Source organism: Natrix helvetica (assembly GCF_964273705.1).
Source record: "Natrix helvetica genome assembly, chromosome: 6".
NCBI lineage: Eukaryota > Metazoa > Chordata > Lepidosauria > Squamata > Natricidae > Natrix > Natrix helvetica.
The window spans coordinates 81,718,687-81,733,768 of record NC_138553.1 but is presented as its reverse complement, the minus strand read 5'-3'; the positions used below and the strand labels follow the sequence as shown (position 1 = coordinate 81,733,768).

Below are 15,082 nucleotides of genomic sequence, written 5' to 3'. Positions count from 1 at the left end.
GCTTTTTGGGGATTCCTAAGTCAGAACTGAAGTCAAATGCCTTTGTACCCTTTGTGTGTTTTCTCTGTAACCTCAATCCCTTGAAGTAGTTTGGGCACAACTTGGTCATTTAGGAGATGGTGTGTTTGCTAAGTAAATGAGTCTGTGAGGTGACTTGTAATTTTGTGGTGCAACGGCAGGACTTTCAAATAGTTTCAGTAAAAAAAAATAATCATTATTTTGTTTTGCTCCCTGATGAGTCCTGCAAATTGAAAGCACGCGTTTGGTTTCATTGTCCTTGTTCTCCCTGGGATTAAAATTCATTTTGCAGGCCAATAATGAACAAATGTTTGGCCATTATTTTTCCCTGAACGGATTATTATCATGAGATGACTGAGCGAGAACTGCAAGTGGAGTCTAGGAATTTTAAAATTATAACAATTTTAAGACGTTTTCAGTGGGCCTATTGAAGGTTGGTAGCTGTTGGTAGTCCTCGATTTACCACTGTCCAAAACTTCCATTGCTAAGCGAGACATTTGTTAAGTGAGTTTTGCCCCATTTTACCACCTCCCCTGTCATAGTTATTAAGTGAATCACTTCAGATGTTAAATTTGGAACATGGTTGTTAACTAAATCTGGTTTCATCTTTGTCTGTGCTTGCCAGAAGGTTGCAAAAGGGGATCACATGATCCCAGAACATTGCAACCGTCATAAATATGAGTCAGTTGCAAAAGGTTCTGAATTTTGATCACACGACCATGGGGATGCTGCTGGTCGTAAGTGTGAAAAAACATCATAAATCCTTTTTTCCAATGCTGTTGTAACTTCAAAGGATCCTTCAATGACTGGCTGTAACTACCGCTAGAAGAAATTCAATAGCTATATCAATAACTATTTCATTATATGGTGGGGATTTGTATGTGTGTGTGTGTGTGTGTGTGTGTGTGTGTGTGTGTATGTATATATGTATGTATATGTATACGTGGTGGCTCAGTGGCTAAGACGCTGAGCTTGTCGATCAGAAAGGTCCACAGTTCAGCAGTTCAAATCCCTAGTGAGCTTCCGTGACTTGTCACAGCTTCTGCCAACCTAGCAGTTCGAAAGCACGTAAAAAATGCAAGTAGAAAAATAGGAACCACCTTTGGTGGGAAGGGAACAGCGTTCCGTGCGCCTTTGGCATTTAGTCATGCCGGCCACATGACCACGGAGATGTCTTTGGACAGCGCTGGCTCTTCAGCTTTGAAATGGAGATGAGCACCACCCCCTAGTCAAGAACAATTAGCACATATGTGTGAGGGGAACCTTTACCATTTGTGTGTATGTGTATACATGTAAATGTGTGTGTGTGTGTGTGTGTGTGTGTGTGTATATATATATATATATATATATATATATATATATATATATATATATATATATATATATATATATATATATATATATATATATATATATATATATATATATATGGAGGGAGGGAGGGAGGGAGGGAGGGAGGGAGAGAGAGAGAGAGAGGGAGAGAGGTGGATTTGTAATGATTCCAGGAGAAAATTCTCCCTATCTTAAAGCAATAAAAAAAAAACCAACCTTTTGGTGGGGAATTTGATTGGACAATCTCACCTTTTTGTCTGCAATGAAAACCCACATTTAATAAAGAAGTGATGAGCATTTTGAAGCAACTTTCTGTCCGTTGGCACAAGCCCCGTCAGCCCGATAAAAAGACGCAGAGTCTAAGCAGCAGATGTTTTCGTCAAAAATGAACACGCCAGCTGCTCTCGCAGAATTATATTTCCTTCCTTATGCTCCAGTCGCACTCCAGATTGGCAGTAGCAATATTTCCAGCCGCGGGGGCCTCCTTATTGCTAGTAGCTGACCAATGCGTAATGGCCACAAGTTCCTCCTAAAACTCTGCTCTATTTGCAACAACATTCGGGAAACGCCGCTCCGCTTTTCTGCTTGTTAATCCCAATTATGTATTGTTGTCAGAAAACGATCAAAAGATTCGGAATAATGCTGTTGTTCAGTTGGAGCTAGAGAGAAGACACTAGAATTTTCCTGGAGCCAGGGGTGGGCTTCAAAAATTTCAGCAATGGGTTCTCTGCTCGGTTGCTGGGTGGGCGTGGCCATGGTGGGCGTGGCCATGGTGGGCGTGGCCTAGTCAGCCTCCCACACCACCGTGGCAGGTTCCGGCGGCTTTCCTTGAGCCTCTGGGAGAGTGAAAACTGCCTCTCCCAGGCTCCAGATGACTTCCGGGAGGCCTGTTTTCCCTCCTCCTCGAGCTTCCGCATGGGCCTCCACTTACTTCACATCCAAAATGGGCCACGTGGAGATTCCTGGGAGGGGTGGGGGGCCAGAGGGCTGGGGGGGTAGCCAGGGGTGGGATTTGGAGGTTCTCTAAATTGGCCATAAGGTTAGCTACAAGTTCTCCCAAACCCAGGCAAATTCATAGTAACCCACCCCTGCCTGGAATGAATCCAGCACTTGTGAACTCTCTCAGATACGCAGGTTCTCTCTTTGTTGTGTGAACAAGCAGTATTTTTTATTTATTTTGCAGGGGTGGGAATGTATATACAGCATAAATTCTGGCATCGTTTTAAGCTTAGCAACAATTTGCTTCCCCTTGTTAACCATATCCAAAGCTATTTATTTATTTATAGCTATAGCACTAAGACTTCTATATCACTTCACTGTGCTTTACAGACCCCCTCTAAGTGGTTTTACAGAGTCAGCCTGTTGCCCCCAACAATCTGGGCCCCCATTTTACCGACCTCAGAAGGACGAGTCAACTTTGAGCTGATCAGAATCAAACTGCTGGAAATTAGTAGTGAATTAGCCTGCACTACTACATTCTAACCACTATGCCATCAGGAAGGAAGGAATAGCAATAGCAATAACAGATTTATATACCGCTTCATAGTGCTTTTACAGCCCTCTCTAGGTGGTTTACAGAGTCGGCCTCTTGCCCCCAACAATCTGGGTCCTTATTTACTGACCTCGGAAGGACAGAAGTAAGTAGCGGTTGGTGTGTTTGTTTGCTTTTTCGGTAGATGGTGTGTCCTAGGGAGCCATTGGGTTTTTTGTAGATAAGGACATCCAGAAAGGGAAGTTGGTTGTTTGCTTCTATTTCCATAGTGAATTATATTTTGGGGTGTAGGCTGTTGACATGTGTGAGGAAGTTGTCCAGTTTTTCTTTCCTGTGTGGCCAAATTACGAAAGTGTCATCAACAAGGGAAAAGACTCAAATACAACAAGACCAGCATACCTACACCCATGAAAATCTACGAAAACATACATGCATGCATGCATGCATGCATACATACATACATACATACATACATACATAAATGCATAAAAAGAATGGAACAGAGAGAGTAAAAGTAAGCTTTCTTCAAAGGAAAAATAAAACCACCTGTGCTACTTTTAAGTATATGGAAAAGTTCATCCAGCTGGAAATCCATAAGCAAATCTTCCTTTTCTTCTCTGCTCTTCTGCTAATTATTGCCTTTTGTGAAAGGAAACACAAGTTCAATTCTGTGCCTTCCCTAAAAAGGAAAAAATATTTCTATACCCACCCACACCATGGCATAAAAAGAAAGGTTTTTTTCAGCTAGATCCTGGCCAGACTTAAATCTGCCACATATCTTTTCCATTTCCTCATTTCTCCAAAGCATTACGATCACAAATGAACAATGTAGTTGCTCCTTAATATAATTGTTAGGATTTCTTTTCTTAACATTTAATGCTAATTCTTCTTTTGTTCTAGAAAAACAAATGCTCGTGTTCTGACCTAGGCTTCCCCAAAAAGCACGAGAGAGAGTCCTGGTCCCGACAAATCCTTTTTATTAAAATCCTTTTTATTAAACAAATGTGAATTCCTCTCATTCACATTCAGCCAAGCCCTGGAAAACAGTCTTTCAAAGGTGAATTTATGATCACAGATCTTATCTAGCTTGGAAAGCTGCCATGTAAATATTTTCCAAATGAGGAGCTGTGCAAGGAAAGACTGGGCACAGAGTCTCGGAGATTCAGGGACAGATCTTCACACTCCTGAAACGAAGGAACGAATGAATTGTTTCCTGCAAAAGCCCACTCCCCTTTCGCTCCTCTTTTATTCCCTACAGGAGGGGCCATTCACCGTCCACCTGTGGCTTTACTCCCAAGTCAACCCTGGTTTCTTAACTCTTCTTTTCTTCTAGCAGCTCTGCACATGCGCACACCGAGAACAGGTTCCCCCTGTTCCTCTGCCTCATTGCTGTCTAGCTCCGAAGGCAGCTGAGAACTGGCATACGGCCTTGGCCCCCTCTCTGCCTCCGACGCAGAGCCCTTGTCCAAGCTTTCCCCAGCCTCCTCACTGTTGGACTCTGCTGCCAGCTCCACTGGCCGCTAGCAGGCCACACAGCTAGTTTTGAATGAACCATTCCTATCGCTAGCTCATGGAAATGTCATGTTGGACCAGGCTATAGATTGGAACAAATGACCTATAATGGGTTGCCCCCTTGTCGATTATATAGACTTCTTAATCACTTGGTTTCATCCTATGATTTGAACATTTTTTTACTTGGTTTTTTTTTTCTGGTATAAATGAGGATTTATAAAATTCACAACGCGACTTTACAACAGCCCTGGAAAAAAAGTGGCTTATGACCATTTTTCACACTCATGACCCTTGCAGCCTCCTCATAGTCACGTGACTTACATTTAGAGGCTGGACAACTGGTTCATATTTATGACGGTTGCAGTGCCCCTGGGACTTGTGGTCCCCTTTTGCGACCTTCCGACAAGCAAAATCAATGACGAAGCCAGTCTCACTTAACAACAGTGTGGCTAATATAACAAATGCAATGATCCACTTAACAACTGCGGCAAGAAAGGTGGTAAAAATAGGACAACGTTCACTTAACAAGTTTCTCACTTAGCAACATAAATTCTGGGATCGGTCATAAGTCAAGGACTGCCTGCACAGTATACTCACCGAGTTGTATTTAATTCAGAGGAAAATACAGGTAGCATGCATAAGCTGTTTGTGACTACTTTGATGCTATATTTGTTTTGATATCAAATAAAACCTTCAGAAGCATTAATTTTTCCATCTTGCATTGAAGATTGCTTCCTTCTGCTTTTGATTTGGTTTTGATGGCCTATGTGCTTGCTCACAAATTAAATATCAGAAAAATATTTCTTTATAGCATATTCTTATACCCAAATAATAGCCCCAGGTCCTCATACATTGGATGTTTCTAGATTGTCCTCCTTTTTTAAAAAAAATGCAATCGTGGGCTATCCAGCTCGGAAGGAAAGCAGCCCAAAACTGTCTAGCATTAATGGCAATGCCAGGGGTGAAAATATTGTGAGGTGCGTATCGTACGATAGGCATTGCAGTAGAAATAGGGAAGAGAAGCTTTCTTCATAGATGAATGAAAGGAAAGAGATGTATTTATAAATTGACTAAGTGTACATGCTTCCAGAGGTGGCATTCAGCAAGTTCTGACCAGTTCTGGAGAACCAGTAGCAGAAATTTTCAGTGGTTTGAGAACTGGTGGCTGGCCACGCCCCCATCTATTCTCTGCCTCCCGAGTCCCAGCTGATTGGGAGGGAATGGGGATTTTGCAGTATCCTTCCTGCAAGAGTGAGGAGGGAATGGAGATTTTACAGTATCCTTTCCCTGGAGTGGGGAGGGAATGGAGATTTTGCAATATCCTTCCCCTGGAGTGGGGAGGGAATGGAGATTTTGCAGTATCCTTCCCCTGGAGTGGGGACGGAATAGGGATTTTGCAGGATCCTTCCCCTGGAGTGGGGAGGGAATGGAGATTTTGCAGTATCCTTCCCCCAGGAGTGGGGAGGGAATAGGGATTTTGCAGGATCCTTCCCCTGGAGTGGGGAGGGAATGGAGATTTTGCAGGATCCTTCCCCTGTTATGCCCACCAAGCCACACCACGCCCATCAAGCCACGACCACAGAACTGGTAGTAAAAAAAAAATGAATCCCACCACTGTCATGCAGACTTAGTGAATAGTTTGACTGTGTTGAAGGAATTATTTGTTTAGCGGAGTGATGGTGTTGGGGGGAAAAATGTCCTTGTGTCTAGTTGTCTTGATGTGTAGTGCTCTATAGCATCGTTTTGAGAGTAGAAGTTGACCCAATTTACGTCCAGAATGTGAGGGGGTCTGTAGATATTTTCACAGCCCTCTTTTTGACTCGTGCAGTGTTACAGGTCCTCAATGGAAGGCAGGTGGGCAGGCGTTGTTTTTTCTGCGTATCAAATGTCTGATGAAAAAATATCAGGCACGGCTTCTTTTTAACCATCTGTTGGAATCACAAACTTTTTTCAGAAGCTGTCACAGCTGCAAAAGCTGAAGAACGACAGATTGTCAGAATATTTGGCCATTGGCTGCACCTGAAACCCCTGGATTGTTGCCAATGTATTTTGGACTTTACAATGATTCCAAGGCATCATTTTATAAATGGAAGAGTATCATTTGCGGTAGATATTTATCTGCAAGCATAGAGCGGTGCAGTGGCCCAGAGGTGGAGCTCTTGCCTCGCAATCATGAAGTTGTGAGTTCAATCCTAGGTAAAGGCAGTTATTTCTTTCTCTGGAGACTGTTACTGCAAAATCTCTATTCCCTCCCCACTCCAGGGGAAGGATACTGTAAAATCTCCATTCATTCCCCACTCCAGGGGAAGGATACTGCAAAATCTCCATTCCCTCTCCACTCCAGGGGAAGGATACTGTAAAATCTCCATTCCCACCCCACTCCAGGGGAAGGATACTGTAAAATCTCCATTCCCACCCCACTCCAGGGGAAGGATACTGTAAAATCTCCATTCCCTTCCCACTCCAGGGGAAGGATACTGCAAAATACAGCCTTATCTCCTCCATCCAAATGTATTTAATTGTTTTATATTACTATTGTATTTTTATCTGCATTTGACTGTACACCGCCCCGAGTCCCTTTCTGGGAGAGGGGGCGGTTTAGAAATCCAAGAAATAAATAAATAAATAAATAAAATCTCCATACCCTCCCCACTCCAGGGGAAGGATACTGCAAAATCCCCATTCCCTCCCCACTTCATGGGACGGTTACTGCAAAATCCCCGGAAGGGGCGAGTGAGTGTTGAGCAGGCAGGTGTGGGCGGGGCCAACCAGGGGTAGTTTTTACCAGTTTGGTGAACCAATTCAAATTGTCCCTACTTGTTTGCCTGAACTGGTCCAAACCCATTGAATTTCACCCCTGATTCCATTCCATTCATTTCCTAATGCAACTTTCATTATTATTATTTTTCTTTTTCATTTTGGGAGTGTCACTTATTAGTATGCTTGTATGTTCCTGTCCATGACAATGACTGCTATGACCGAGAAAAATAATTGATATATCCAGACAGGGAAGAGTTTCATGATATTCAGGATATCTTACTGTATGGGAAAATATTTTTTTTATGAGTCAGTAAGAAATCTTGTTTCTGTCTCACATTTGCTAAAAGAGTTTTAAGTTTGGCTCTTTGTACGTTACTTATTGGCAGTTTTTTAAAGAGCCTGTGGAGAGCAGCAAAGAGCTTTCGTTCCAAGCAGAATGTCGTCAAATGCAGTTTGGGCTGCATTTTTTCTTTTATTGGAAAAGTGATATATTGTGAATCAAATAAAACTTTGATGGTGAACAGTTGGGGGTTCAAGGAATATTGTCACGGGATAGATAGGATGGCTGGAATTAAGCCTTGATCTGGGCAAAGAAATTTTAGCAGATCAATATAGATCCTGTGATGTGACAAACTTTATGTAGGGCTGTGACCTCCAAGTTTCTAAGCAATTTATTAGAAAATAGACATTTAATGGAGTCTTAAGAGACCTACGGATAGGTCAAAGAGGAGTTCTAAAGAAAAACAGTAGATATTACACTTGCTCTTGTACTGACTTCTTTGAAAAAACAAAAAAGGGTATGTATTTTAACATGGGCAGACCATTGCATTTGTCTATAATTTGGATTAACTCATTTTTAGAAAGGATTAAACATCATTGATTTTTGTAATGACTTTTCAGCACTACTAACAATAGAATAAGGGACGCGGCGGCTCAATGGCTAATATGCTGAGCTTGTCATCAGTTCGATGGTTTGAATCCCTAGTGCCATGTAATGGAGTGAGCTCCCATTACTTGTCCCAGCTTCTGCCAGCCTAGCAGTTCGAAAGCACATAAAAATGTGAGTAGAAAAATAGGAACCACCTTTGGTGGGAAGGTAACAGCATTCCGTGCACCTTTGGCGTTGAGTCATGCCGGCCACATGACCATGGAGACGTCTTCAGACAGCGCTGGCTCTTCGGCTTTGAAATGGAGATGAGCACCGCCCCCTAGAGTCGGGAACGACTAGCACATATGTGCGAGGGGAACCTTTATCTTTGCCTTTAACAGTAGAATATGTTTCTTTCAGTTAGTTCTTTTTTTAATCATTGTTATTTGAATTTTGTTTTTCATAAAACGCAGTGGTTCGGTTAAAGAAATCCCAGTGGAGGGGACCAGTGAGAATTTGATGGTAATATTTAATGAATCCATTATGTTACAAAGTTAATTAAAACAAGGCTTCCCTATTACAATGAGAAGTTTTAGCAATTTTATATATGCATGACTCTTTCAGAAACTCACCTAAAGTTAGATAACAGAACCATTCTCTCTTTAAAAGATAACCGTTGGACTTTAATTTTATTATCTATATATCTATATCTACATCTATATCTCTACCTACGTACCTACCTACCTTCCTACCTACCACCCACATACATACATACATACATACATACATACATACATACATACATACATACATATATATATATATATATATATATATATATATATATATATATATATATACACGCTGGTTTTGTTGTATTCGGGTCTTTTCCCGTGTAAGGTTGAGATTGTCTTTGCAATGTTTCGGCAGGATCTCACCTGCACAATATCAGGACAGCCTTCACCGCTGACCCAAAAATAGCCAACATCTTAAGAAACCCCAAAGACAAAATCCAGCTAGAAAACCAAGGAGTCTACAAAATACCATGCAAAATCTGCCCAGCAATATACATAGGACAAACAAACAGAAGGATAAATGCACGCATCACAGAACACAAGAACGCAGTAAGAAAAAAAGAAAAAACTTCCTCCCTTTTCCAGCACCTTAAAGCTACAGGACATGAAATCAACTTTGAAGGAGCCAGGTTAATCTCCAAAACAGAACACCTCCACAAGAGAATAATCATGGAAGCCATCGAAATAGGGAAACACCCCCACAGCATGAACAAACGTGATGATACCTCCCGCCTACCAAACATTTGGAAACCAGCCCTAGCCAACAAACGAACACCACCCACCACCCAAGCCGTTAAAATACAAAACAACAATGCACACACAGCCTGCACCAATCAGCACCAATCTACCAATCATGATACAACCACACAACCAATCATTCCACTTACTGAAACAAAGCCAGCACCCCATCCCCTCCCACCAAGACTTACAGAAAGACGGCAGCTCCGATCACATTTTAAGCCCACAGCTTGAAGATGGCAGGTGAGATCCTGCCGAAACGTTGCAAAGACAATCTCAACCTTACACGGGAAAAGACCCGAATACAACAAAACCAGCATATATATATATCCGTGCGTTTGTATGTTCCAGCATAACTCTGGAACGCCTTGAGCAATTTCACCCAAACTCGGTATACATATGACTTACCCTCTGGAGAAAAATACTCTGGGTGTAAGACACCCCTAGCACCCCTCGGTGTGTTTTCTGTTAAGATACAGCCTGTTGTGCCTTGAGATGACTTCTACTGTACTGCCTTAAAATGGCTTCTACATGGCAAGTGTGGAGTTGCCATGGTAATGGCTTCACAGTACTCCACAAGGGGGCTCCCTCTGGTAAGGGGGAAAATCCAACATTGGAAATTGTGGCGATGTTCATGGAAGAATGGTTAGGATAAATAAATACCTGGGAAGCACTGGGTTATCAGCTAGTTTTTTGATAAAACGTCTCCGCAAAAGGTTCTTAAACTGAAAGAATGGCATTAGAAATTTTGATAGAATCCTTTTTCATTGAGTATCTCTACCAACTATGGATACTGATAGACAGAGTGATCTATGTTAAAGAAAGAAAGAAAGAAAGATGCACAAACAGCATCTTTCCCACAAAGGGAAAATGCTTTTATTCAGATTCCTGTGCTGTTTCCTGAGGGCATTTAAATAAAGACCTAAGAATAAGATGGTTAGTGTTCAATTTTACTGTAGCACAAATAATTCTGATAATTCCTTTATGTGAATCCTGGCGAATGAGTCAGTCAGTCACACTTCCGGAAGTTTCATTAGCCTTTACAAAAGCGATGGATTGTTTGACATTCCAAGAGGTATTATTTTATGCTTTTTATCTACCTAAATCTGAAAAGCGCCTTACCGAATGATAAATTGCTTTTGATATCTTTTTGGTAATCCAAAAGTGGAAATGTGTGTGTGTGTGTGTGTGTGTGTGTGTGTGTGTGTGTGTGTAAAGGTTCCCCTCGCACATATGTGCTAGTCGTTCCTGACTCTAGAGGGCGGTGGTCATCTCCGTTTCAAAGCTGATGACTGAAGACGTCTCCGTGGTCATGTGGCCGGCATGACTAAATGCCAAAGGCGCAAGGAACGTTGTTCCCTTCCCACCAAAGGTGGTCCCTATTTTTCTACTTGTATTTTTTTCCTGCTTTCGAACTGCTAGGTTGGCAGAAGCTGGGACAAGTCACGGGAGCTCACTCTGTTACACAGCGCTAGGGATTCGAACTGCCGAACTGACAACCTCTCTGCACAGAATCTTAGCTAGCGGTCCACCCAAAAGCCTTGCGGGATTTTTGAACTGCTATTGAAAGGGAGAGAAAAAAGGAAGGGGGTCTCCCGGTTTTGTTTTAAACCTCTTTTTTTTCTTTTGCCTCAAAAACGTAGAAAATAAAAAGAGATGATTTTAGAGCCCGTTTCATGCATCCCCTCTTATGCTTGTAGCAATATTGGGGTTACATGCATAAATGCATGCACACATTTGCGCTGTTCTCTTTAGAGATAAAAGCAACATTAATGAAAGTTTTAAAAAAATGAAAGGCGCAATATCAAAAGAAAAGGGAATTATAGCTTGAATTAAGATATAACAACCTCATTTGTTTTACACCTCCGTAACCTTCTTCCGTACAACATCTTATTTTATTATTATCTTCATACATCACTGCCCAACCTGGATTGTATTTAATGTTTTGCCTCTCTTTTCTTTGAAGATCTCATCAGCTCAAGCTATTTTTTTTTCACTCCTCTTGTTTTCTTTTAATGCATTTATTCTCCCTTAGTATATTTGATACTTTCTATTACACCACATCAGCTGATTCCTCTTACAGTGATCCACTCCATATTTACGTTCATCCAGAACATAATCATTCTAGATCCTTCCTCTTCTTGTTTTACTACTATCAAAACTACTACTACTTTCTTTTTACTACTACTCTTCTTGCTTTGCTACATCCTAGGGAATTGATTCCCTGTTGCATTCAAGTTTTATACCACCTGTAGTAGAAAACCAGCAAATATATGCTGTTACACACAGCTGTTTGCATTTGTTCACAAGCTGTTGTACTCTGTCCCTATTCTCATCTTTAGTAAATATCCTACAACGATTCAGACTTGTTTTTCCATTTGATGGCTGCGTTAATCCCTTCTTGAACTTTCAACTGAACAGAGTCTCTGGAACATGGGGAAATAATCTAGGTTTTTCTCAAATGCTTGAATTTTGAAGCTTCCTCATTCCCCACAACCATAGTTTATCAGACATGGAGAATCCTATGGATGTAAATGAAAGGTTTTTCAGGCATGGTGGTACTGTTTAATTGCATGCTCCCTAGCACTATCTAGGGACAAAACAAATCAATAAACATACTCTAATAACAGTATAGAGGGACACAGTAGCTCAGTGGACGCTGAGCTTGTCGATCGGAAAGGTCGGCAGTTCGATGGTTCGAATCCCTAGTGCTGCATAACGGAGTGAGCTCCCATTCTCCAGCCATGTTTTTTGTTATGCTGCTGAATTGTGCCCCACCCTAAAATCTAAATTGGCATGCTTACGAGAGTGGATGGGACAAGACGCTCAGCTTGTTGATCAGAAAGGTCGGCAGTTAGGCGGTTTGAATCCTTAGTGCTACGTAACGGAGTAAGCTCTTGTTACTTGTCCCAGCTTCTGCCAACCTAGCAGTTCGAAAGCAGGTAAAAAATGCAAGTAGAAAAATAGGGGCCACCTTTGGTGGGAAGGTAACAGCGTTCCGTGCACCTTCAATGTTTAGTCATGCCGGCCACATTACCACGGAGACATTTTTGGACAGCGCTGGCTCTTCAGCTTTGAAAGGGAGATGAGCACCGCCCCCTAGAGTCGGGGAAGACTAGCACAGATGTGCGAGGAAAACATTTACCTTTAATAAGAGTATCCTCTTATTTTTATCCTAAGGGCACTGCCCTGTCTTCTCCCTTCCCTTTTCTCTAGAAAGTAAGATCTATTAAAGAGCTAATCATTTTTCTTTCTTTATAGCTCTGAATTAACAGGGGGGGGGTGGGAAGAATGGTATTGAATTTCCAAGGGCTTGTATTTATTATACTGTAATTTGATTTACGTAGCTGTATCAGTTTTGCACTTGAAGCCAAATAGAGTAAAACGTGTAAGTTGGCTCTAATGGAGACCTTGCAGCTCCAGCAACTTTCTGATAATTTTCATAACTATGCTGACTCTTTCTATATCGCTTTCTTTTTTTAAAAAAAAAAAACCAACACACACACAACTAACAAACAAACAAAAAACATCTGCATCAAATTACTTGCTCCCAATCACAACTCAGAATATTCTATGTTATGTTTCCTACCATTCTCTTCTCTTCTCTTCCAGTCTGTTCTATTCTGTTCCATTCGATTCCATTCCATTCCACTCCACTCTTGTTTCTATTCTATTCCATTTCACTCCATTCTTGTTTCTATTCTATTCCATTTCACTCCATTCTTGTTTCTATTCTATTCCATTTCACTCCATTCTTGTTTCTATTCTATTCCATTTCACTCCATTCTTGTTTCTATTCTATTCTATTCCATTCTATTATTCTATTCTATTCCATTCCATTTTTTTCCATTCCATTCCACACCACACCACTCCACTCCATTCCATTCTTGTTTCTGATTCTATTCTATTCTATTCTATTCTATTCTATTCTATTCTATTCCATTCTTGTTTCTATTCTATTCCATTCCATTTTTTCTATTCCATTCCATTCCACTCCACTCCACTCTACTCCACTCCATTCTTGTTTCTATTCTAGTCCATTCTATTATTCTAGTCTAGTCTATTCCACTCCATTCCATTCTTGTTTCCATTCCATTCCATTCTTTTTTCTATTCTATTATATCCCATTCCATTTTTTCTATTCCATTCCATTTCATTCCACTCCATTCTTGTTTCTATTCCATTCCATTCCATTCCGTTTTTTCTATTCTATTCCATTCCATTTCATTCATTCCACTCCATTCTTGTTTCTATTCTATTCCATTATTCTATTCTATTCTATTCTATTCCATTCCATTCCACTCCACTCCCCTCCATTCCAATCTTGTTTCAATTCCATTCCATTCTTGTTTCCATTCCATTCCATTCTTGTTTCTTTTCTGTTCCATTCCATTCCATTCTATTCCATCCCATCTTTTCTGTTCCATTCCATTTCCAAACATGTGTGGTTGATTCACTATTCCTAGGTTGCTAGTAGGTGAACTCTTAAATACTTCAGAAAATGCTGGCTTTTCATGCTTCCATTTGTTGTTGAGGAAAACTACAATTTTATTGATTCCTGATTGCCAAAGAAGATTGCCAACAAGAAACTCCTGTGAAAGGCTTAATGGGTAGGTTGTACTAAACTTGTCAGTTTGAAAGTCTGCCTTTTTGTTCACAAGTTATATTAGTTGTGGCTAAAGGATATCATTTGTGAAGCTTCACCATGAAAATAGCCTTAATAGGTGGCCTTCAGAAATGCTTGGCTTGAGTGATGTTGGAGCAACTAAGAGTTACACGGGATTGATTTAGTTCTTAGACTTAACTGCAATGGCCTAGCTACCCATGTTTATGCAATGCTACTCCATTTTTTTTCAATTTAAAAAAAGAGGGAGGGAGGGAGGACATTTCTGTCCAAGAGGAAAAAGGTGAGAGGGGAGGAGGGAGGGAGGGAGGGAAGGAAGGACGGAGGGAAGAAAGGGAAGAAGGAAGGAAGGACATTTCTGTCCAATGGGAGAAAGGAGGGGGGGGAAGCAAGCAAGCAAGGAAGGAAGGACATTTCTGCCCAATGGGAGAAGAGAGGGAGGGAAGGGAAGTTGGAAGGGAGGAAGGACATTTCTGTCCAATGGGAGAAGGGAGAGAGGGAGGGGAGGGAGGGAGGCAGGAAGGAAGGACAGGCATTTCTGTCCAATGGTAGATGGGAGGAAGGGAGGGAGGGAGGGAAGGAAGGAAAGAAGGACATTTCTGTCCAATAGGAGAAGGGAGAGAGGGAGGGGAGGGAAGGGAGGGAGGGTGGAAGGAAGGGCATTTCTGTCCAATAGGAGAAGGGAGATAGGGAGGGAAGGGGAAGGAGGGAGGGAGGGAGGAAGGAAGGACATCTCTGTCTAATGGGGGGAAGGAGGGAGGGGAGGGAAGGGAGGGAGGGCGGAAGGAAGGGCATTTCTGTCCAATAGGAGAAGGGAGATAGGGAGGGAAGGGAAGGGAGGGAGGGAGGGAGGGAGGAAGGAAGGACATCTCTGTCTAATGGGGGGATGGAGGGAGGGGAGGGAAGGGAAGGGAGGGTGGAAGGAAGGGCATTTCTGTCCAATAGGAGAAGGGAGATAGGGAGGGAAGGGGAAGGAGGGAGGGAGGGAGGAAGGAAGGACATCTCTGACTAATGGGGGGAAGGAGGGAGGGGAGGGAAGGGAGGGAGGGCGGAAGGAAGGGCATTTCTGTCCAATAGGAGAAGGGAGATAGGGAGGGAAGGGAAGGAGGGAGGGAGGAAGGAAGGACATCTCTGTCTAATGGGGGGATGGAGGGAGGGGAGGG

At 42.0% G+C, this 15,082-nt stretch overlaps 1 protein-coding gene across 8 annotated transcripts in view; it reads left to right on the top strand.

The window, feature by feature from the left end:
- MAGI2 (membrane associated guanylate kinase, WW and PDZ domain containing 2) overlaps positions 1-15,082 on the top strand; it is a 498,445-nt gene that overhangs the window by 105,273 nt on the left and 378,090 nt on the right. Inside the window, exon 1 of one of the 8 annotated variants that reach the window (XM_081957514.1) lies at positions 13,742-13,905. The exons of the other annotated variants lie outside the window; for them this stretch is intronic. Within the exon in view, the coding sequence (XP_081813640.1) occupies positions 13,902-13,905 (4 nt within the window). The 5' untranslated portion in view covers positions 13,742-13,901. Of the gene's footprint in view, positions 1-13,741; positions 13,906-15,082 lie in introns of those variants that run through there. 8 annotated transcript variants of the gene reach the window in all.